This window comes from Neopsephotus bourkii, unplaced genomic scaffold, assembly GCF_033783945.1.
Source record: "Neopsephotus bourkii isolate Nb327-2 ecotype Australia unplaced genomic scaffold, CSIRO-AGI_Nbou_v1 NB_1542, whole genome shotgun sequence".
NCBI lineage: Eukaryota > Metazoa > Chordata > Aves > Psittaciformes > Psittacidae > Neopsephotus > Neopsephotus bourkii.
In genome coordinates this window covers 5493620-5518116 of record NW_026902018.1, presented here as the reverse complement: position 1 = coordinate 5518116, position 24497 = coordinate 5493620, and the positions used below count along the sequence as shown (strand labels likewise).

The window sequence follows — 24497 nt, the reverse complement described above, 5'->3', positions numbered from 1 at the left end:
AGCACTTCATTAGTAAGCTGAACAGAAAACAAAACAATTCCTGAGGCATTCTTGGATACAGTCCTGACATACCACGCTTACGGGTGTCTGTTACATACCCAGTTTATGATTTAGTGAGCAGCTTTACAGAAGCCGTAACAAGCCATAATCAGCTGGATCAAAACACACAAAAATAGTGCTTGTGACACCATTATGGGACTTGTTGCCCAAGGGTGTTTTGTTTTTTTTTTTAGTCTATTCTATGAATGTCCTGGTGGTATGTATAAAATGAGTCTAATGACTCAGTGATGCTGGTGGTAGTTTCTATCCTTTCTCCTTGAGGGCAGTCATTTTTCACTTGCACTGCACTGAAAAGCAGTGTAGGTTAATCCTTTCAGAAGCTTCAGTGAAGCTGATACAGTTCCTGTGCTTGGAAAGCATTGCCCTGGGGCATAAAGCAGGTGCTCTGGCTTGTCACGGTTACTGGTCTATAAAATGCAGTGTGCGTGCGTACCAAGCTGGGGTGTGCTGCATAGGTAAATCTGACTTGCTGTACACTAATTGAAACAGTGATGCTCATTCACTGCCACCTGCTCCTGTTAACCTGAAATTGGAAGTGAATGGAAAGAAGTTAACACAAAAGGATGAGTATGAAAAATAGCCATCTTCTAGGGCAGTCTATTCACTGGTACAAAATGACTTTAAGTTGCATTAAGAGTAACTTAATGTAACCTATTGCCATGCGATTGAGCACAAGTTATGTTTTGAGAGTTGGACATAAGGCTGGAGGGGGCCTGCATTGAAATATCTGCCTTTGTTGGGTCGAGTGGCATGACATTTTCGGCAGGGAGACATGGAATCACTGATTATTTTAACACATCTTTCTTTCACTGGTAAGAATTAGATTCCAAGAAGAACAAGACCACTTGTAAAATCAAGCCATTTGACACATGCCATGTAGGCTTCATTCCGTGATGTTGCTAGGAGTGGCTTGCATAAGGAAAACTGGTTCTTTCAGTAAGACCCACTGATGCTGTATGTTGTAGTTCTGCCACTTAGTAAGTTTTTAATATCAAACTTCCTAGCCTTACTAGATGTTGAATAGTGATGCTACTGATACTGTACAGCCCATCATATTACCAAAGCCAGGTTAAGCAATAAATGCTCAAGTTAAAATTCCTTTTAGTTTGCATCAGTAGCATAACTTGACTTGTCTTTAGGGCTTGAGAATTGTGTAGTTCTTTACCTTTTGAACAAAGAATCAGAAGGTAAGTCCTAGTTCCATAGTATATACACTTGTCACAGAAATTTGCCAGTCTTGCGTGTCCTTGAGGGGGGAGACTTTAGACATAGAGGCTCGAGTTAGGCTTTCAACATGGGAAGGGGTAATAAAGCACTCTCTCCTGTTTTTCTAGCTCCAAAATTTGGGCATTAACCCAGCAAACATTGGATTCAGTACTCTAACAATGGAATCTGACAAATTCATCTGCATCAGGGAGAAAGTGGGAGAGCAGGCACAAGTAGTGATAATTGACATGAGTGATCCAACAACACCAATAAGACGTCCGATTTCTGCTGAAAGTGCCATCATGAATCCAGCCTCCAAAGTAATTGCGCTAAAAGGTGAGTAACCCATTATTCCTGCAGTACAAAACCTACTGTGTAGCTATATTACTGTTTATGTATGCTCTTAAGCTTAAGATTTATGTAAACTTCCTAAGAATGTATATGAGAATAAAAATTCTTGCCTACACTTGCATGCTGTATTTTTGGCAGTGGATATTCAGGTAATCTTTGAATGATTTGGCTCCAAGTAGAAGTGAGATGCTTGGACCTGGCAATGCAGCCTCCTGTTCTCACTGAGGACCAGGTCAATATCTTGTATGCTTTCCCTTTAAACAGGTGTTGTAAACATAATTGATATGTGTGAAGATGAATAGGGCTGTAACCATTCTCTCTGCTCTGCTCTGGCCCTTTCTTGTAGCTTTGGAGAAGCTTACCAGTTGCAAACAAAATGTCATAATGACCACTAACTGTGAAAGCCTGAATGCAGAAGCATGCTAAGTTTGGCAGTCATAAGATCTTGCAGATGGAAGAACTTTGCTTACCATTACCTGTGGTGTTGATACTGTCCTTTAAGTAACACTCTGAGCTCAAAGAAATAATTTTTAATATATCTCAGGTTTTTTCTTGAATGACCAACTTCTGTTATTTGATCTCAATAACTGTTACTGACTATGTACTTTTCTTCTTGCATCTTATCTAAACAGATGGTGAGTGAACTTTGACATTTCATGTTCAGTAGTACAGAATGGTCTAATCTCATAAAAAGTACTGAACTTAAGGTAGCCATTGACAGTTCACTTCAGAGTCTGGTTGGGGCATCTTAATCCTCAACTGGCATTAGAGTGAAAACATTCTCCTTTGGCTCATTGCTAACCATTTGGCTGCTTTGGCTATTGACTGTACCCAGTGAAGGAGAGGAGTGTGTTCTTAATGTTTGTGTGTGCGTGTGTGTATTATGGAAGTACAGTTGATAGACAAATTCAAGTTGCAATATTTTTATGAGAGACCTCTGCTGGCATGTCCTGTGTGCTATTCATTTCTTCATAAGTGTGTGGATTGTGAAAAATCATGGTGAAATTATTTAAGGGTCCAAGAAATAACTGTCCTCAGGACTGGCAAAAACCCTGTAACTTCTTGTTTTGATAACAGGCTCATACTGACATTAGGGGAGAACTGATGTATTAATGTTTGACTTCAGCTGAATCTGTGATTCAGCTAAGATGCTTATACATCTTGCAAAGGACTGCCTTACCTGAGGTGTGGGTAAAGGTAACAATGAAAAAGCTTCATTTCTGTTAAGAGTTCACTGTCCTTAATCTTGAATACCTTTTACAAACTGTATTGGCAAGGAAAGTGCCTTGTCTTGCACTTCCCACGCTAGCAGAGCTTCATTTAGCTCTTAAAACTGGATTATATAGTTCCCTTTTAAAACTAACCTACTAACTAAATGGGTTGTCATCAGCTTTGAAGAATATAGCTTTATTCTTGCCAGTGTTAAGACTTGTTCAAAATTAATATAGTTCTGTTCATGCAGAGTGAATAAGCCTGTCCTCTGAACAGATCAGGTTGAGTGAATGATGTCACATTGACATGCAGAGTTGTGTGGTCACATATTGCAAATTTAGTAATCTCTCCTTTTACTGAATTTAATGACTAGAGGGTTGGGTAGAAAAGAGGATGAGTAGAGAAACCCAGCAAATATTGTTGTTACTCATGGTAACCAGCAGAACTAGAGTGAACTGGACTGAAGAAGTGGTTTAAGTCAGTCTGTCACTCCAGAGTTTTTCCTGCCTATTGAGGCTTCAGTAGTTAAACCTGTTGCACATTGTGACTCAACGTGCCATGATTGGAAATTGCTCATAATTTGAGAATTATTGAGCAATAAACATACAAACCCACCCTCAAAAAAAGAAATGAAATGGTTCTTGATTTAAACTGAATACAGTCTGCACAATTTCATTTCTGGATTGCATGTGGCATTCTCCTGGTGTACCAAAATTTATACATTGTCCTTGTGGTGTTCATGGTTCTCTTGTTTTGCTCTGTCTGAGAGTGCTCCCCGTTTGGTGTAAGTGGAGAATGCAGCACTCAAAGGTGCATCCATTATTTGTGGAATGGAGAAGCTTTATGCTCCAGTGAACTGAAATGTAAATTCTTGTGCCAGTGTTCAAAATCCGAATCTGCTAACTTGACTACACCTGTAGAGAATGGTCTGAGCAGTCTGGTAGCTCGGTCATAAAAACTTAGGTAAGAGTCTGGCTTCTTATCTCAGAACTGTTCAAGTAGGTATAACTCAAACTCATTCCTGCCCTCACTATGACTATGGCTCTACTCTTAATACAGATAACTTATTTTTATTTTCTTTTAGTTTAATTACAGTTTGGAGTTCTGAAGATTGAATTTGTGTTACTACACTTAAACTATATTGCTGTGGCTCCTATGGCCGTCAACATCCAGAGCTAGCTGCCTATTGAAGCTTGTAAAGCCATTTTCAAATGTAAAGCACGACAGTCAAATTTAGTCTAGAAAACGAACAAGCATGAGCTTTTAGCTCATGTTAATAGTTTAACAGTTTCTTCTATGTTTTTATAACTAGGATAGGCATTCTGCTGCTTTTTCATGAGACTGACTTTGAGAAGTTTCTGTATGTACATACTGGTGTTCCTGTTTAGATGGTGATTGGGGCCTTTCCAGAACTACTTGTCTACTTCGTGCATGTGAGGTTGCACACTGTGGAAGCCAAAATCAATCCCTTGGTAGCACCAGTCCACTGCTGCACAGATAGTCCAATACAGTAAATATGCTGTTTCCAACTATCAGTTTACAGCTGGAGTTAGGCCTGGGCTTACTGCACTTTTATGTGCAGTCACTGCATGTGCAGAGAAAGGTGGTCAGAAAGAGGCTGGTTTTGTCCCAGGAAAGCTAGCAAGCTGTCCTAGGAAATAGTTGATCAGGTTAATGGTTCTGTATGCTGTTAATCCAGGGTACATAAATGTTTTATGTGGTAGTGCTGAAGTTTTACCTTGTCTCTTGGCACTGCATTAAACTTGTATGATAAATTTACTATATAAATGATGTTAAAATATTAGAGCAGTGCAAGATGCATATTAACTTGGGGTTAGTATCTCTTGAGAATGTTTCCTCAGTGGCCAGCAGCCACTTCTAATTCTCAGTAGAAGGAACATCTACCAGTTTGACAGAGGTGTTACTAACAGGGAAAGCACTTCTGAAGTGTGGATAGAAATAATGGCATTACAAGCCAATCCTCTAGCAGTCTGAGTGGGTGTCTTGTGAACAGAAAACAATATTTCTAGAGCTCAGCTGTCTCATATACAGTGAACTGAAACATCACTTTGACTTTGTAAAAAGAAGAGAGGCCCTTATTCTTTATAGGTTGGTTCAGTTAACACCAGTTTTGAATCCCCTTTTAGTAGGGTAAGGCCTCTGGTAGTTTAACGGAATACTAAAGTTAAGCTTAAACCTGCAATACAGTTAGCTAAGTCATGAAGCAGTAACTTTAACTGGAATGAGAGCTCCAAACCTTTCTGTAATCTTTCTGAACTTCTGATTCTCCTCTTCAACAGGCACTTGTATTACTGTTGTACAGAGCCCATCCACCTCCTAGTTAAGTGCACAATTCATTCAACAGAAAAATAGAATGGAAGCTGTGGTCTTCAGCTATCTCAAGAGCTGTTGTGAGTCTCATGCTATTGGACTCAGTCCAGGTCATCTACAGCAGCCACTAAATTAACATAAACTGGAGATACTCTTTCTATTAATTATACTGAGTGACATGTACTAGACACCAGTACTTGGCATACAGTGCTGCTACCTAAACAAGAGTTTACACAAGCTCTGTAGATTAGACTGTCTTTTAACTACAGCTTACAGTTAAAATGTCTTGCTTGTCAGTTGTTGGAATGTCCATGTACGTGTCCATAAGTAGACTTTTGTTTCCGCTTCAGGGGTGGGGAGGGGTTCTCTCTGGTAAGAGCCAAGTATCAAAGGAGACTTGGATGTGACAGGACACTAACCCTGTAACATCACTGAATAGTGGGTTAAACAGGGTGCTTGTAAATAGGCAGACTACGGGATGGCCATTGTGGTAATCTGTTACGATGTTTCTTGGGTTTTGTCATGCTAGCTGGGAAAACTCTTCAGATCTTTAACATTGAGATGAAAAGTAAAATGAAAGCCCACACAATGGCAGAGGAAGTGATCTTCTGGAAGTGGATATCTGTGAATACAGTTGCATTGGTGACAGAGACAGCAGTCTACCACTGGAGCATGGAGGGAGAATCGCAACCCCAGAAGATGTTTGATAGGCATGCTAGTCTTGCGGGCTGCCAAATCATCAACTACAGAACAGATGAACACCAAAAATGGCTGCTACTGATAGGAATCTCAGCACAGGTAAGTTACCTGGAAACAGCATGCAATGAAAACCGTTGGGAGAGCCCTGGCCCCACTTAATAGCTGCTGTAGTTAAACTTTGGTTTCTGTAGACCAAAATATCTTTTGTGTGGGGATAATGTGCTCTATAATGCAATTAAAGTGTTGGAGGAGGCTCCATCCCTGGCAGTGTTCAAGTCCAGGTTGGATGAGGCCTTGGGTGATATGGTTTAGAGCGAGGTGTCCCTGCCCATGGCAGGGGGTTGGAACTTGATGATCTTAAGGTCCTTTCCAACCTTAACCATTCTGTGATTCTATGAGAAACACTTACTGCTTTTCAGTTTACTGTCCCGAAAGTCTTGCAATAAACATTTGAAATCTTACCTCTATAGGCTGACCTTTTCTTTGGGCTTTTTTTTTTCTTTCCTAGCAAAATCGTGTGGTTGGTGCAATGCAGCTGTATTCAGTTGATAGAAAAGTCTCCCAACCTATAGAGGGCCATGCAGCAGCTTTTGCGGAGTTCAAAATAGAGGGAAATGCCAAACCTTCTACCCTCTTCTGTTTTGCTGTGAGGAGTCCTGCAGGGGGCAAGGTAAAGTCTGCAAATGTTTTCCTGTTCTGCTGTAGCAGAGCTCTGCTAATAGAACTTCAGTGATCACACAATTTAGTGTATGCTCTTGTGAAGAACAGCTTGGGAGCCATGTGTGTAGCATATTTTGTCAGCATCAAAATGCTTTCTTTCAATAGGACAAACTGCAAAAAGAGTCAGAGTTGCTTTTGTGAAACTTAGACATAAGAACAAATGTAGAAGCAATGAGAACTAATCTCAGGGTGTTAAAGCATCCATTTATGTCCATGTGGGTTTTTTGTGTGCATGAAGTCATTAAGCAGCCTTTTATATCTTAAATTCAGTGCAGAAAGAGAATAGATAAGCCTTAGGTCTGTGGCTAGGTTGTTTGCATCAAACTGGGTGGAATTCAGTAACAGTCTGTGAAGAGCTGAGGTAACACTAAAATGTATTGAGCTTTCTAGTCTTGTCCAGCAAAATTGTTGATGAATTGACAAGTCTCACTCAAAACATCCTGAACAAGTTGTCTTGGATAAAAATATAGTCTGCTTTCATAGAAAGCATAATTATTTTTTATCTTCTCCTGGTTTTTACTTTATCAATTTCCAGAAAACTTGTCCCTCTGACAGATATCTGGGGCAGAGCTCCCCACACTGTCTTTGTTCAGGATTGAGCAGATATTCATCAGCCAAGTGTGGCAGGTGACTGGGTAGCATATCTGAAGAGAGGAACTTCTTTCAGGAGGCTGCACTTACAGGCAATCTTGTGACATGTACTTTTTTATTCCTAGCTACACATAATTGAAGTAGGTCAGCCAGCTACTGGAAATCAGCCATTTGTTAAGAAAGCTGTTGATGTGTTTTTCCCACCTGAAGCACAGACTGACTTTCCTGTGGCAATGCAGGTAAATGTTTGACCCAATGAACTTTACAACCTGGCAAGTAGCTGCCATGTCTATTGTAAAGAATGCTTTCTGCTAATGGTTTGCTGTCATTCTTCCTAGTTCTGGGAAAGTTCATTGATTTGTGGGAGGTAGCCTGGACATTAAAACGTAACTCAAACAGAAATATAGGGTCTTCCAGTATTTCTACAGATATGCCAACTTGAGGTTGTATAAAAAAAAAAAAAAAAAACCAAAAAACCAAAAACCTTCAACAAAACTCTTAGAAGAAAAACCCAGCAACAACAAAAAAGGGCCCCTAAAAAACTCAATAGTGTCTTTCAGTAGAATGTCTCTAAACATTGCCTTGGCTATTGAACTTCCTACTAATGTTTGGAGTTCTAGATAATAATGTGATGTAGCTTCACATGGAAGTGGCATTTCATTACTGTAAAAGCCAATGGAGTGGGAAGTCCCATATCAGCATACCTCCTGTAGTATCAACACAGAAAAAGGCAATTTGGGACATTAGTGGGACGTTCTTTAGGAAGGGACATAACTGATTGCCTTGACAGACCTTCACTTAGCATGTGTGCAGGACTATGAATTGTGTAATTTCTCAGCATGCAACTGCTGACAACTCTAATAGAGTGACTTTGTAAATGAGCCAAGAGGTGCCTTTAAGGTAAGCAAAGCAAGCTGTCTACATGACAGGATTCATGTGGCTCTGTGCTTCAGAGGCTTCATTAAGAAGGCATCCGAAGTAGTGTTTTTGTTTCAAAGTGAAAGTATTTAATTGACTGAAGACCATTTTGGCTTGAAAGCCTCCCCAGTTGAAGTGACCTGACAGGAAACTGGAGTACTTAGTAGCTGAGCTTGGTTTATATTCTGTTGGTGCTTTGGGTAGGCCTTGTTGCAAAAGAGTGGGATTATCTCATTAACTTGTGAAATGGAAAATTGTGCTGACGTATCTAGACTAGAATGCAAATTATGCCCACTTTCTTCCTTAGCCCTGTTTATTGGGATGAGGAGGATGTCCTTTGCTGCAGATGAATTCTAATTTCCTTTCAGCCTCTCTATTCAGTGGAGCTGTGGCTCCAAATGACCAACAAAGTTATTCATTGCTCTGAGTCTGTAAGGAAGAAGCCTGAAATTATATTTGTTCTTGGTGTCAGTGCAAAGGCATGTCACTGCAGTACCAGCTTGTGGCAAGGCTAAAGGCAACTTACTTAACTGTTAGTCTTAGTCTTGACTAATAAATATCCATCTTTTGGCAGATTGGAATTAAGCATGGTGTAATCTACCTGATCACGAAGTATGGATACATTCACATGTATGACTTGGAGTCTGGAGTGTGCATCTACATGAACCGTATTAGTGCTGATACTATCTTTGTCACAGCTCCTCATGAACCTACCTCAGGCATTATTGGTGTGAATAAAAAAGGCCAGGTAACAGATCCAGCATTCTGGTTTTCAGCCTTCTAAAGCTCAGATGGAATGTAGCAAACAGAATGAGTGACTTGATGCAACAAGTGTCATGGAAGGGAGCAAGGAACTATTTAATTAGTCAGGTTTTAACCTCTCCTAGTACAGAACTGCTTGGGAGGAACTTGGGTTTTTTAATGATCTCCTACTTCACTGATGGGCTGCAGAGCCATTTGGATGCTGTATTTCAGAGTAGTGTAAAGCACAGTACTCAGTTTGCCTTTTGTCCTTTTCAGGTGCTTTCTGTATGTGTTGAGGAAGACAACATAGTGAACTATGCTACGAATGTTCTCCAGAATCCCGACTTGGGCCTGCGCATGGCTATACGGAGTAATTTAGCCGGGGCGGAGGAATTATTTGCCAGAAAGTTCAACACACTCTTTGCTCAAGGAAGCTATGCAGATGCTGCCAAAGTAGCTGCATCTGCACCAAAGGTAAATATCTCCAAAGGTAAATATTAAGAGCCATAGGAGTTAGGGACTTGCTTTAGCTTCCTGGACTTGCTTAACTCACTTGCTAATTTCAGTACTTGACGTTCAAAAACTAAAGTGCTGCAATACTTGCCTTAGTACTCTGCAGTCTGGTGGTTGTTGTAATATCCTGTATCTCATGAAGAAGCATGTGCTGTACTCATCCAAGCACAGACTGCACTTGCTGTGGCCACTGACTTCTTCCTAGAATGTCATCAGTTTGAATAATGTTCACCCTGAAGGCTTAAGAGGGATGCTTCAGTGTAAAGCTTCAGTCAAAATCTGGGTTTTGACTAATATTCAACCTTTATTAATTAAACACTGCTTCTATCTATTTTGTGCCTCTTCAGGGAATCCTACGTACTAGTGATACAATCAGGAAGTTCCAGAGTGTACCAGCTCAGCCTGGGCAGGCCTCTCCCCTGCTCCAGTACTTCGGAATACTGCTTGACCAGGGGCAGCTGAACAAGTTTGAGTCTCTGGAACTCTGTCGCCCTGTCCTACAGCAGGGCCGCAAGCAGCTTCTGGAGAAGTGGCTGAAGGAAGACAAGGTAGGCTTGATCATGATGCTCGCTTTAATCTTGTTGCCTTGTAACAACTGTTTGAACAATACTTCTGTTGATACTACCATCTGTGAGTTGTTGTGCTTGACAAAATACCACTTTTGACTTCAGCTGGAGTGCTCAGAGGAGCTGGGAGACTTGGTGAAGACAGCTGACCCAACCCTTGCACTCAGTGTCTATCTTCGTGCTAATGTGCCAAACAAAGTGATTCAGTGCTTCGCTGAAACTGGTCAATTCCAGAAAATAGTGCTATATGCTAAAAAGGTAAAGTTGTTTATCACAAACTGCTAGGCTCTATCTTAAGTTGAATGTGTACATTCTCAAGCTATCTTCTGTGAGATAAGTTTAATTCCTGTTACTTAAAACTGATAAGTAGGCAAGATTGAGAAAGAGTGTTTGTTTTTCTTCATTGTCATAGTGCAAATCATAGTGTATGAGTAAGGTCTGAGCAGTCTGCAAAAAATTAAATTGAGAACATCTGGGATTTTATGAGCTATCAAATTAATGGACTGGCTCAAACTTATTCTAGAGAATAAAGATAAGAGTCTTCCTAAATTCATGAGGCTCTCTGTTTTTGACAGGTGACAAAACAGTTTGCCAGGTGTCCACTTGTAAATTTAGGACATTACTTGATAGATAGTACCTTAAGACTGTTGAAGGATTTATCAGTTGATTTTGCATGATTTAGCAGTTTTCTTACCTAGAAAGAGAAAAGCCCTGGCACAAGTTCAGTTGCTAAGTAGGTGAATACTGAGTTTCTGTGTCAATAGACAAGCAGTGCTTTTGTTTGAGAATTCCTGGAAGATGGGGGTTGGGCATGGCAACCTTGCAACAATTCATACTGCCTATGTTAAAGAATCTGAAGGCTTAAAGATGTGTAAAGCTTCCCAGACATGTGTGACTGTTTCTGAAATCTCTAGGTTGGCTATACCCCAGACTGGATCTTCTTACTGAGAAGTGTGATGAGAGTCAGTCCAGATCAAGGGCTGCAGTTTTCTCAGATGCTGGTACAGGATGAGGAGCCACTGGCTAACATTAACCAGGTGATGCCTACAACAAGAGTACTGGTCTCTTTCTAGACAGAGGTAATAGCATAGTACCATTCTGGGAACTGGTAAGTCCAGTTCAAGTCTCTAGTCAGCTTGGTTAGAAAAGTGACTAAACTATTCTAGTCACATTTGGTTATGATTAAGTCCTTAGAGGGAAGTGTGCTCTCAAGTTCTTTTGAAAGCTTTCTGACTTATTGCTGTGATACTGATAGTGAATCTGCCACAGTCTTAGTGGAAGCAATAGTGTTACTGTCCTACTGATGGCTTTAATGAAGCATACATTAACTCATATCATGTAGAGTCCTTAGAGGAAGATCAACATGTAAATGTAAGTTGAATGCTGGCTGCCAGTGGCTGCTTCTAGTTAAATGGACAGAGAAATAAGGCAACAATTTGCATTATTAAATACTTGAAGGTACTTTTAGAAAGTCTTGGCTTTTCTTTTAGCAGCTATCCCAACAAGAGAGAAGGGCTGGGATTTGCATGCTGTGTTAAAACTAGAATGCATAGCAAAATCTGGGCAAAACCAAAGGGAATATAGGATTGTAGATGCTGTGATGAGCTGCCCTTCTAGCCAGGCCATTAGTATATACACATAAATGTACATGTGTGTATATATATATAGACCCCCTTCTCTGACTTCTCAACAGATTGTGGATGTGTTCATGGAGAACAGTCTTATTCAGCAGTGCACATCATTTCTTTTGGATGCTCTGAAGAATAACCGCCCTGCTGAAGGCCACCTTCAGACTCGTCTCCTGGAAATGAATTTGATTCATGCCCCACAGGTAAGACCTCTTCACTTAGTTTTTCCAGAAAGTGAAGGGAAGACAGGAGTAGGCTTGCACAAGAATTATGAGGTGTGATTTTGATATCTAGTAGTTTAGCAACTTCAAAGACTACTAGTGAGTCACTGCTGTGACTCAACAACTTTTAGGTTGAGCTGCTATGATTCTTTTGACAGTGTGAATATGAAATGTAATCTCCTAGGTTGCAGATGCCATTCTTGGAAACCAAATGTTTACACACTACGATCGTGCTCATATTGCCCAGTTGTGTGAAAAGGCAGGCTTGCTCCAGCGAGCTTTGGAACACTACACAGATCTCTATGATATTAAACGTGCTGTTGTTCATACTCACCTCTTGAATCCTGAGGTAAGTCTGTTGCACAGAATAAGAAAGTGAATGCTTAAGTAAAGCAAATGCTGTTTAGCACTTCTGTAGCTGCTAGAAGATGGATTGTAGGTACTGAAGTATCACACATAGCTGTGCTTCAAGAACACTTGTCCAGTTAATGGTTAAACTGTAATCTGTACTTTGATGGCTTAAATCTGACCTCAGTTTCCTAGGTGGGCATTTAAAATCTTTCTTTGAGTATGCATTTCTGTAGTTATGAAGATGGTGAATGTGTTTAAGCCTTAGACCTTAGCTGGTGGAAGACCTCTCTAGTAGCTGGGGTAGAAACTCCAGCTAGTTGCCACATTTTAGAAATCAATCAAATACTGTATAATTTACTGAGTAAAAATTCCTTCTCTTTGCAGTGGCTTGTGAACTTCTTTGGTTCCCTCTCAGTTGAAGACTCTGTGGAGTGTTTGCGTGCCATGCTGTCAGCCAACATTAGGCAAAACCTGCAGCTCTGTGTGCAAGTTGCTTCTAAATACCATGAGCAGCTTGGTACCCAGTCTCTTGTGGAGCTTTTTGAATCTTTCAAAAGCTATGAAGGTACAGTATTAGAGGGAAGCAGCTTACTTAGAAGCACTACTTGATTGAAGCTAATAGTAAGGATTGTAGCTTTTACAGGAGACAGGTACTTGTCACTTGTCCTAAGGTGGCTGCACCTTAGGATGCATTTGCTGAAGTGAGCTCATCACAGTGAGTTCCTTGGGTAGCTTGTTCTAGATAGCTTCTTAACCCTTCTGAGTAAAGATAAGAAAGAAAGGTGAAACCTGAAATAAGGGGAAAAATCCTTATGAGTTCTCCTGCAGTGGAATGGAAGCTACTCTCCCAGCAGGGTTTTGAAATAAGTCTGCATTTGCTTCACTTACTCTTTTAACTGTGTTAAAAATGTCACTCTTTCTAGGACTGTTCTATTTCTTGGGTTCCATTGTAAACTTCAGCCAGGATCCAGATGTTCACTTCAAGTACATCCAGGCAGCTTGCAAGACTGGTCAGATAAAGGAAGTGGAAAGAATCTGCCGTGAAAGTAACTGCTATAACCCAGAACGGGTGAAGAACTTTCTGAAGGTAAATATTCTGTCCAGTAGATTGGGCAGTTCTCTGTATGTTTTGCTTAGCAGCAGAACTAGGACCTTCCAGTGGAGGGGGAAGTACCAACTCAAGGTTTAGCTGGCATGGGTGCGAGTAGTCTACTGTGTAGCTGGAATAGGAGCCTGATCCTATTCCAGCCATATAATAGGCTTCCTCTGGGAAAATAAGCTCAAATTCACCATTCCTTTAAAACTAGCCTGTATGATATAACTTCTACCGAACTCAGGAATATGTCACCTAAAAAAATAGGTGAATTCAGTCTGGCAGAAGGCAAGAATATGCTGAAGTATTCAGCAGGAGCTTTATCAAGGCAAGACAAAGCTCATTAAAACTGGAATCAACATGTGTTACAATGCTTTGCATGCTTTGTAACTGGTGAAATGGGATGTTAGTGCCATTTCATTTTGCATTGTTAAGTTCTTGGCCCAGCAACTGTCTTCTGAGTTGATGTGTGAATTGATAGTAATTTTGAAGCTAGAGATGCAGGCCTAGTGTAGCACTTCATGAAAAGCCTAAGCTTACAACTCAGCTGAAAGATGGGCTGCATGGTAATCATAGTGGGTAACTTGCTTTTGAAGCCAGTTGTCTGCTTGTAATGTGACTTTCAGTGCTAAGGGAACTTGGTCAGACTTCCTTGCTTTGAAAACACTTCAGCAAATGGTGACTGGTTACTTTTGTTCTTTGTACACAATACAGGAGGCAAAGCTCACAGACCAGCTTCCTCTGATCATTGTCTGTGATCGATTTGATTTTGTTCATGACCTGGTCCTGTACTTATATCGCAATAACCTGCAGAAGTATATAGAGATTTATGTGCAGAAGGTAAGGAGAATCCAGTCTTCAGCTCTTGCTCTTTTCTTCCTTAGAAGGAGCTTTCAGTAGACTAAAGCAGATATGCTGCATCTTTTTTTATGATCATACACTATGCAGAGCCTTTTGTCTGTTACAAACCTGTAAGTGTAGTTTTTCCTGGAATGTCTATACAAATGCATTAGTAACTTAAAATTCTCTGCACTAAAGCATAGTTTAAATTGCTAACTAAGAATTCCCTTTGTGGAAGACTGGGGATGGGTTATTAGTAATTCTAATACTAATTTTAACGATGGTGGCTTATTCTAGGTGAATCCTAGCCGTATACCAGCAGTGGTTGGAGGGCTTCTTGATGTGGATTGTTCTGAAGATGTCATTAAGAACTTGATCATGGTGGTTAGAGGCCAGTTCTCAACAGATGAGCTGGTGGCTGAAGTGGAAAAAAGAAATCGGTAACACAAATGTATCTGTAGACACCAGTGTTGGGCTTTCATGACCCTGCTATGCACCCACGTTGGATTGGATGAAATTTCGTTGAATGATACAATGCTAATATTGTGTTATGCTTCCTTATAGAAAAGCAGTTTAGATTTATTAGTCACTCTTGATTATTTGGGCCATATAGGAGTGCCTGACAGCACTGCATGATGGATAACATGACTTTTGAACACTTCCTGTACAGCCAACCACAGGATGTGCCTTTGGAGTAAATCTGAATAAAACTGTCTTAACAGTTGTCTTGTAAGCACACAGCAGCTTGTGTAATTAGCTTGTAGTTACTTGCAAAATGAACAAACAGCTTTAAGTACGAAGAGCCAGCTCATAGAACAACCAAAAGACTGCAAAATTAGGGGCATCTGCAGCCTATCCTGATGGTAAACTGCAGATCTGCCCTGCATTCATGTAAGACTTGTTAAAAACAACTGACTGGTCTTTGCTTTTAAGTCTAACCAGCGTACTTTCTTGATGGGAAAGCCAGGTATTAATGGGTAGCTGTCAAGCATACCTCAGTCTGATTTATAAACCTAAAATGTTTGCTTCTTCAAAGGCTTAAGCTGCTGTTGCCATGGCTTGAATCAAGGATTCATGAAGGCTGTGAAGAACCTGCGACTCATAATGCCTTGGCCAAAATCTACATTGACAGTAATAATAATCCCGAGCGATTCCTTCGTGAGAATCCTTACTATGACAGCCGCGTAGTTGGCAAATATTGTGAAAAGAGGGACCCTCATCTGGCCTGCGTTGCTTATGAGAGAGGGCAGTGTGATCTGGAACTCATAAAGGTTAGAAAAACTGCATTTCTAGACATGTTAAAGAGCTACTTGCTGCCTGAAGTGGAATCCTAGCTGGCTATTTGTCTAACATTTGCAGTATCCTGTCTTGTATTCTCAGGAGTTGAGGCAGACAGGTTCTTTTATATGGCGACAGTAATTTTTATGTTGATCAGAACTCCTATACTTTGTGTCCAAACTGAAATTGTTTAACTCTGCACCTTTAAGGTACCATTCATGTCTTTCATCCACTGGTTCTGCTCAAAACTAAATAGTTTACTGGGCTCAGGTGATGAACATGCCTACTCCTAAAGCTTTGTTAATTTGTGTTCTTTTTTGAGCCTTGAGCACTTGATCAGCAGAAGGGACCTGCCTGACTCTACAGTGGGAGAAAAAGCTTCCCTGAAACTAGAATGGGACTTGTAATTTTCCCTTACTGTGGCTGACCCTTAGTTAGATTGCTCCATTATTTAACTAGAATAAGGAAAATAAATGTTGACAGTCAAACTGCAAGGACTTACCCTGATAGCAGTCCTCTGCTATCTTAAGCTTGTTGATTCTTAGAACCTCCCTCAGAAGTTCAGGGGCAAGTGAAATTCCCAGGGCTCTCCAAACACATCCTAACCTCAAACTGAACACCAGAGCTTAATGCCAGACTGTAGTGTTTGTGACTGTTGAGAAAGAAAACATTCTCCTCTTACCTGCACTTCCACACTAGTATGTGCAGGAATGTCAGCTGGGGGGGGGGGTAAGAACTAGCCATTTTGTCCTCTCTGCAGGGAATAAATGCTGTTCCGTTGCAGGGCCTATGCTGTGAATGTTAGAATTGTGGTATAATCTAGGCTTGCTGCTGGAAGTGGATGACTTTCCAGCCTGAAGCATCTATTTTTGAAGTAATATCTTCTTTGTAGCTGTAAAAAGAAGTGGCTGGCTATGCATGGCTCTTATTTTGGGATATGAAGGTGGCTCTGAGGTTGTTGTGTTTTGTTTTTTTTTTTTTTTATTATTAGGAAACATTGCTAGGATAAGCTTTAACTTTCCGATTACCCATAAAAACCTGTCAGTACCAGTTTCTTCCTTGAACTGATGTTCTGAACAGGTGTTTCTGGTTATGAAAAGATTATCCTCCCGTAAGAATTTTTCTTCAGGCTTTGTTGCCTCTTAGAAGAGGGCTGAACTGCTGCAACTAGTAGGTGTACAACATAAAGCAAAATCGTACTACTACTGATTCGCTCACAGCAAAATATCTGAGATTCCAGGAGCTAATTTGGAAACTAACAAAGCATGTCCTATTGGTAAACAATCAATTAGGCCTTCAGGTTTCTACTCTTCTAGTTGAAAATTGAACCTAGTGGTACTAATAGGACCATAACTCATAACTCTTCCTTGCCACGCTTCTGTAAGACATTTCACATTTATTCTATGCCCTTAATACTTTAACAGAGGAGTACAAGCCACTTGGTACTCTGAACACTTCTAGTGTGAAGCTAATGACACCAAACCTGTAACCTATTTCTAGCTTTAAACACCAGCAGTATTCCTCAGCTGACTACTTACCACTGCCCAGGCAAGTGGCTACCTTTTTAGATTTAAAACTGAAGTTCTTCAGGCTTCTGCAGGTCTTCAAACAGAAGCAAATAGTTACTGTGAAGCCACTGTCACAGTATTTGTGTCGGGCAAAACCAAGAAGCTATAGAAATTCTGCTGGAGACCTCCTCCATGAGCCTTCCAGATCAGAGGTTGGGTAAGAACATGTCTGTGACATTTAGCATTGGTCAGCAACTAGTTCTAGTCAGTCTTCTAGACTGTCTGATTCACAGCTAGCTAAATATGTCTTGTGGTACTGACTCTTCACATTAATGCTGATGTTTGTAACTCCTCCTTCAGGTCTGCAATGAGAACTCGCTGTTTAAGAGCGAGGCTCGCTATCTGGTGCGCAGGAAGGATCCTGAGCTCTGGGCAAATGTTCTGGAAGAAAACAACCCATTCAGGCGGCAGCTTATTGACCAGGTACAGCATGAAGACTGAACGTTCAGTTCAGGATGTCTAAGAAACATTATGGAGTGCTAAAGTAACTGTCTTTTATTCAGCGAGGTTTCCAGAGGCACCATCTCAACCATACAGAAATTTGTAACAGTGTGAATGGCAGGTACTAATTCTGACCTTCATGATCAGAAAATTTAGTTACCAGTAAGATATTATTTCTGTCCTGTGGACTGACCTATGTCTAGTGAATTTGCTCCATGTACAGACCAGGGTGTGACTTTGATAGCTATATTCATTATAGAAGTGGCTCTTTCTTGCTGTCTGTGATTAAATATTCTGAAGTTCTGTAGCCTTAATTTGTGGTTCACTGGAATAGGTTGGCACACTTCTCATTTGTGGAAAATACTTATTCTTTCTTGCCTTCAAAACCAGGTTGTCCAAACAGCTTTATCAGAAACGCAGGATCCAGAGGAGGTTTCTGTAACTGTGAAAGCTTTCATGACTGCTGACCTGCCTAATGAGTTGATTGAGTTACTGGAAAAAATTGTCTTGGATAATTCTGTATTCAGTGAACACAGGTAAGGAGAAAGCTTTGTCCACAAGTTGAGTCTGTTAAGTGCCTTTTTTAAGGTTGAAGTGACCTGAATTATTTATTAGTAGGTCTCTTGCTTGTAACACCTAAGCACTCTTAAATGTGTGTAATCAGGTGAAAAAGCAGAAGAATTGCTCTGTGCTTTAAGAACAGAGCTAGTTTACACAATGCAGTTAGCAGTGATGTGTTGAGAAGACACTTGATAGTGGTAAGCAATTTTTCTGAAGGCAAGTATCAGTGGTTCTCAATCTGGAGATGAAAGGTGGTTGCTAGTGACAGCAAGTGGGTATGTTTTTTGCATGTACAATATATGTCACTCAGGCAGGTGTTAACCTGCAGTGCTTATAGCCCATGCCTTCTGTTAACCAAAGGAATCTCCAGAATCTGCTGATCCTGACTGCCATTAAGGCTGACCGCACTCGTGTGATGGAATACATCAATCGGCTGGATAACTATGATGCCCCAGATATTGCAAACATTGCCATCAGTAATGAGCTATATGAAGAAGCCTTTGCTATATTCAGAAAATTTGATGTTAATACTTCAGCAATTCAGGTGAGGTTGATTTCTGCATGAAGGTATAAAATGTCAGTAATAGAATGCAAAGTATACTGTCACTGATTCTCAAGGAGTGATCATCACTAAAATCATTAAGACTTGAGAGTACAGATCATGTGTGATACCAAGTTGCAGGGAGAAGTGGGATTATATACAAAGAATAGCAAAAAAAGGTCAAAGTAAGACTTCAGAGGCTGATCTGGTCAAAATAATAAAAAGCTTTTGGGGTTTTGCACTTATGTGCTTGAGGTATGGGCACTGCATTTGATTCAGAGTGACTGCCTTGGAAACTTGAAAGGTGCAGGAAAAGCAAATGCTACTAGGCATTATGTTCCGGCCACCAATACTGAGTCCTGTAAGGTAGAGGAGAAATCAGTAGCAGTAAGAGTCTTATTCTTGCTGCCTCTACTTCACTGGGCAGAAATTGTTGTTACAAAACCAGTCAGCTTCACATTGCTTACACAGAACAGTGTATACACATGAAGGAAGAGTTCTGTTGGAAAGAACAATGTTATAAAGTTGGGGCTTTTTAGCCTGGAGAAGAGAAGGCTGCGTGGAGACCTCATAGCAGCCTTCCAGTATCTGAAGGGGGCCTATAGGGATGCTGGGGAGGGACTCTTCATTAGGGACTGTAGTGGTAGGACAAGGGGTAATGGGTTAAAACTTAAACAGGGGAAGTTTAGATTGGATATAAGGAGGAAATTCTTTCCTGTTAGGGTGGTGAGGCACTGGAATGGGTTGTCCAGGGAAGTTGTGAATGCTTCATCCCTGGCAGTGTTCAAGGCCAGGTTGGACGAGGCCTTGGGTAATATGGTTTAGAGCGAGGTGTCCCTGCCCATGACGGGGGTTGGAACTTGATGATCTTAAGGTCCTTTCCAACCCTAACCATTCTATGATTCTATGATTTTTAACTTGAAACTTCAATTTCAAACAGGTGCTGATTGAGCACATTGGCAACTTGGACCGCGCTTATGAATTTGCAGAGCGGTGTAATGAACCAGCAGTATGGAGCCAGCTAGCCAGAGCACAGCTCCAGAAGGACTTGGTGAAAGAAGCCATTGACTCTTACATAAAGGCAGATGATCCATCTGCCTACATGGAAGTTGTTCAAGCAGCAAATAGAAATGGTAAGGCAAAGCATCCTCAAACTTAAGATTGATATGGACTAGGTTATTGTGTCTACATAAAGTAGCAGGGATTCTTGAGGCTAACAAATTCTGTTTCAGAGGAAATGGGAACAGTGAGTGCGTGGAATCGATGAGTCAATGTTTAGTGAAATTCCTGTCAACAAGCTTGTCTATGTTGCTATGCCAAAGATAGACCTTCCTGTGGAGATAATTTGGACTGGTATTACCTAAAATATTGCCAAGTGCAATGTATTTATTTAGCTGTATGTGGCAGAATCTCTTGCCAGCTGGATTTTAGAATAATTGCAAGAAGTTCAGCCTTATGTGAAGGTGACTTGGTGCTTAGCAGGGAATTCTGTAACTCAAATGCAAACAGCTTAGTGTCATGATGGAGGAAGTTCTTGAGGCTACTACTAAAAGCTGTTCTTCAGGTGGGCAAGGTGAGAAATATACAGAATCACTAAATAGAGGACCTTAAATATCTTTTGTCTCTTCAAGATAACTGGGAGGACCTTGTCAAGTTCTTGCAGATGGCCAGGAAGAAGGCCAGAGAGTCCTATGTAGAGACAGAACTTATTTTTGCTTTGGCAAAAACAAATCGTCTGTCAGAACTAGAGGAGTTCATTAGTGGCCCTAATAATGCCCATATACAACAGGTATGTCTTACTCCACAAGAACCATGTATGATGCTACATAGCTCATTCCTGATTCTTGCTGTTACCTTTGTTTACCTTGAAATTCTAATCCAGGTTGGTGATCGCTGTTATGAAGAGGGGATGTATGAGGCTGCAAAACTGCTCTATAACAATGTGTCTAACTTTGCTCGCCTGGCATCTACCTTGGTGCACCTCGGAGAGTATCAGGCAGCAGTGGACAGTGGCCGCAAAGCCAATAGCACAAGGACATGGAAAGAGGTAACTTAAACTGAAGTTTATTAATAGCCTTCAGGAGTGTGCTTTATTGTTGCTTCTGAGCATCTTGCTTTAGTTCTGACAGTAGCTTGCTAACTGTTCTTGGCTATAGAGTATGTCTGTAGCTTTATAGGCTGTAATTTCACCCAGGATGATAAAGCTGAATTTCAAAACAATGCAAAATCAGAGGCTTCAATTCCAGAACAAGCATTATAGGAATACCAACTTGGAACTGTATGTAAGCCTCACATTTGGTAAAGCTTTGCTAGTAAAGTTTCCCTTTAATATAAGGAGATTAAGCATTGCTGTGTTCTGCTGTTAACTGACTATTGCTAACTCTTATTACAGGTGTGCTTCGCCTGTGTAGATGGAGAAGAATTCCGCTTGGCACAGATTGGTGGTTTACACATAGTCATCCATGCTGATGAACTTGAAGAGCTGATCAGCTACTATCAGGTTAGACTACTGTAAAATCCTAGAAGTCTCTAGACAGCATACTTGTATCTGCTGCTGAAGTGGTCACAGATAACACCTCCTACTCTGCAGGGCTGATCTTTAAATTCATTCTTCCTCAACCTCCATTTCTTAATAGCTGCATGCAATTTTTTTCTGTAGTAAATGGAAGTGTGATGGTTTTCACTGTCCCATCTTTTACAATTCCGTTTTCTCACTGGAACAATGTCTTAGAAATCTAAGCACTCTCGTTTGGATAGGGGAAAAAAAAGGCATGTTGGATGCAAGTAAATATGCATTTTAGTGAGCTTTAAGTGCCAGTTGATCATGATTTTGCAATTAATCCTTATTTTCCAAACATCCAGGATCGTGGATATTTTGAAGAACTGATTGGCCTTTTGGAAGCCGCTTTGGGCCTAGAGCGTGCTCACATGGGCATGTTTACTGAACTTGCCATATTATACTCCAAATTCAAGCCTCAGAAAATGAGGGAACATCTGGAGCTCTTCTGGTCTAGAGTTAATATTCCAAAGGTATGCAGTAAGCTAGCTAGACTGCAAGTGCAGGTGGGAAGCTGTCAGTGAATCAGACCAATGTTTTTGTTTGTTTTTATTAGGTGCTCAGAGCTGCAGAACAGGCTCATCTCTGGGCAGAACTTGTATTCCTCTATGACAAGTATGAGGAGTATGACAATGCAATAATCACTATGATGAATCATCCCACTGATGCCTGGAAAGAAGGACAGTTTAAAGACATAATTGCCAAGGTAAGTAACTAGTTAACTGAAAGTGCTGAAAGCTTCTTTCAGAATTAAGGCAAAAATGCACAACAGAATTGCTATTTCGAGACTGATTTGCTTAAGCTGCTACTCTGTTTTCCTGCTGAACTTAAAACAACTTCCCATCAGTTTACCACAAGAATTAATCTAATCTTACATCCTTCATTTTCTGCTGTGCAGCACATTTTGTTGAGTGGCAGCAGCAAGCACAGAATGTTTTCAGAGACTGCTCAGGATCATAGGTCACAAGCAAGAGGCGTAACCTCCTTAATACCTTTGAGCTGACTGCTGCCTTAGTCTGAGGTTGTAGCTGTTTTTGAAAGATCTCTGCAACTGTTTCCAGCTGCTTCAGTGTGAGAACTGTGGTCTCATGAATCCTGCAGATAATAGTGAATGATGGATAGTTTTGACAAGATTTGAGACTGAATGCATTCTTAGTGGTCTTAAGGGTTTCAAGGCAACAGTTTAGACTGGTTAAGTCTACAGCCTTTACTGGTTTCAGGAGTTCAGCAGATGGTCACGTTAGCTGTAGTGGGATTTTAGATGTGCCAGGATCCTTTCAACTGTGGATGGGTTAGAATTAGTTTGTACTACCCCTGATAAGCTTGTGACTTGTGCCATCTGGAAGCAGATAGCACAAGAAGTCATAAGCTAAACAGTAATTCTGCATGTAGGTGTAACACTTCTGGCCTCTAGAAGGAAACTTCAACTTTTATTCAGGAGTCAGATAAATGTTGTGCTGAGTTAAGTGGTCCCAACTAAGCACCTTTTAAGCCTACTTGTGTGGAAGTGCTAACTAGTGTTTATCCACATCAGGTTGCCAATGTGGAGCTGTACTACAAAGCCTTGCAGTTCTACTTAGACTACAAACCTCTGCTGATCAATGATCTCCTGCTTGTATTATCTCCACGACTAGATCACACCAGGACAGTCAATTTTTTCTCAAAGGTGAGTTTGGGAGATGGTAGATGAACAAGAAATTCTCTTGCTCAAGTTAAGTCTCTCACTGGAAAAAAGGGTTGACATCTGTCCAGGTAGCTTTGTCTTCAGGACAAAGGACTGAGAAGCAACCTGATCCTGGTTTGATATGGGAAACACTGGAAGAGCTTGTGTAACTGGCATAGGGGACTGGCTTCCTTTATTTCCAGCAGTACAAGATGTGTTGAAGGCTTGTGACAGTAAGCACAAACTCTTGCAATAACAAGTGGGAATCTGTTTCAGGAATAAGAAGTGTCATAGAATCATGGAATGGTTTGGGTTGGTACACTCATATTGGAAATGTCTTAATTCCAGGTTAATCAGCTACTTTTAGTAAAGCCTTATCTACGTTCAGTCCAGAACCACAACAACAAAGGAGTTAACGAAGCTCTAAACAACCTTTTAACAGAGGAGGAAGATTTCCAGGTGAGCCCCACAAAGTAGATGGCTAGGCCTGAGGGATGCTTCTTTCTCCAACAACAAAGAAAAGGCCATAGTTTGGTTATTCCCAAGCTGACACAGTAATTCTTTTGAGTAGACAACTTCTGCAATACAGTGGGAGTGGGGGTGGAATTGGGTCCTTTGCAGACAGGAATCTTGAGACACTGATTTGCAAACAAAGCAGGTGCCAGAGTTGTTTTCCTCAGAACAGACTTCACAAAGGTCAGTGTCTGTACTCCTCTGGGCAATGCTTCTGCAAGCAGATTTGCTTCTCGCCCAACTGGCTGCTATTTGGAAGATGCTTTGTCTTCTTAAGGTAATTAGCTTCTCTGTTCTATGAAGTGGAGTCAGTACAACCAAGTTAGCATCTTGCTTTAAAAATCATCTTTTGGAGAGATGTACGAGATACAGAGTAAACAAGCTGTACCCATAGTATCAACATCCAGCTGGCAGAACCTAAACACTTGTGCACCATGCTTAGCTGCTTTCTACTGTAGTTCTTGTCTGCTACTATCTGGAAGCATGTGTAACAACTTTCTCTCAAACAGGGTTTGAGAGCTTCCATTGATGCCTATGACAACTTTGATAACATAACGTTGGCTCAACGTCTGGAAAAGCATGAACTAATTGAATTTAGGCGTATTGCAGCATACTTGTATAAGGGTAACAACCGCTGGAAGCAGAGTGTGGAGCTGTGCAAGAAAGACCGTCTGTATAAGGTGAGTTAATGCATCCTTTCTCCCTGATGGTCAAACAAGTCTGAGCTATGAAGCATACATCTTCTGGATACTAAATGTGTTTTGCTAGTTTCGGGTTTGGAGTTCTAATTTATCTTTGCCCTTCAGGTTAAGGAAAGACTTTTAGAGCAGAAGTGTTTGTAGTTCCTAATATACATCCTAAATCTAATTTCATAATGTTATTCTATATTTGGAGTTCTATCTATATCAGTGGGCATCTGACAGTGATCTGTATTGGTACAGAATATCCTCTACAGAACTGAAGACTTCCTCCCTTGTAAGGGTACAGATGAAACATGAGAGCAGTGGTATAGTCTTCAAGCTCGTAGTGAGTTCACATGGACCAGGTTTTACCTGCTGTGTTGGAGAGCTGGCAAATAGTCTTTCATCTTGCCACATAGTGAGCAGTTGATGGAATAATCTCTTCTGCTTTGGGCAATCCTTAATATCCAATAGTGAGATAGGTGGGTTACCAGCAAGATTGTTTACTTCTCTGCTACAAAACTGAGCAAAATCTCACTGGGTTACTTCAGGTACTTAAGGAAAGCCTGTTGGATAATGTTAATATGCATGCATCTGGGTTGCCTCAAAATAAGAGGTCTTAACTTAGTGCATGTAGTACAACACCAGTCA

The 24497-nt window shown here is 40.8% G+C and overlaps 2 protein-coding genes across 6 annotated transcripts in view; one reads left to right on the top strand and one right to left on the bottom strand.

Annotated features, from left to right (window-relative positions):
• The window catches only part of CLTCL1 (clathrin heavy chain like 1), a 37223-nt gene that overhangs the window by 6984 nt on the left and 5742 nt on the right, over nt 1–24497 (top strand). For all 5 annotated transcript variants that reach the window (XR_009728049.1, XR_009728050.1, XM_061370804.1 and 2 more), the window contains exons 2-29: nt 1395–1602; nt 5690–5958; nt 6368–6529; nt 7296–7409; nt 8663–8836; nt 9109–9306; nt 9693–9893; nt 10017–10169; nt 10826–10948; nt 11605–11742; nt 11945–12109; nt 12496–12676; nt 13035–13198; nt 13919–14044; nt 14342–14484; nt 15081–15315; nt 17191–17313; nt 17722–17867; nt 18253–18436; nt 19374–19566; nt 20065–20222; nt 20316–20480; nt 20826–20933; nt 21296–21463; nt 21547–21696; nt 22525–22656; nt 23002–23112; nt 23676–23846. Coding sequence is in view for 3 of the 5 variants with exons in the window: in XM_061370804.1 (XP_061226788.1) it covers nt 1395–1602; nt 5690–5958; nt 6368–6529; nt 7296–7409; nt 8663–8836; nt 9109–9306; nt 9693–9893; nt 10017–10169; nt 10826–10948; nt 11605–11742; nt 11945–12109; nt 12496–12676; nt 13035–13198; nt 13919–14044; nt 14342–14484; nt 15081–15315; nt 17191–17313; nt 17722–17867; nt 18253–18436; nt 19374–19566; nt 20065–20222; nt 20316–20480; nt 20826–20933; nt 21296–21463; nt 21547–21696; nt 22525–22656; nt 23002–23112; nt 23676–23846 (4563 nt within the window). In the remaining 2 variants the exon portion in view is untranslated. The remainder of the gene's footprint in view (nt 1–1394; nt 1603–5689; nt 5959–6367; nt 6530–7295; nt 7410–8662; nt 8837–9108; nt 9307–9692; nt 9894–10016; nt 10170–10825; nt 10949–11604; nt 11743–11944; nt 12110–12495; nt 12677–13034; nt 13199–13918; nt 14045–14341; nt 14485–15080; nt 15316–17190; nt 17314–17721; nt 17868–18252; nt 18437–19373; nt 19567–20064; nt 20223–20315; nt 20481–20825; nt 20934–21295; nt 21464–21546; nt 21697–22524; nt 22657–23001; nt 23113–23675; nt 23847–24497) is intronic.
• LOC133221697 (pre-B lymphocyte protein 3-like) overlaps nt 24053–24497 on the bottom strand; it is a 157787-nt gene continuing 157342 nt past the window's right edge. The window contains exon 3 of the transcript XR_009728051.1: nt 24053–24066. The gene's annotated coding sequence lies outside the window, so the exon portion shown is untranslated. The remainder of the gene's footprint in view (nt 24067–24497) is intronic.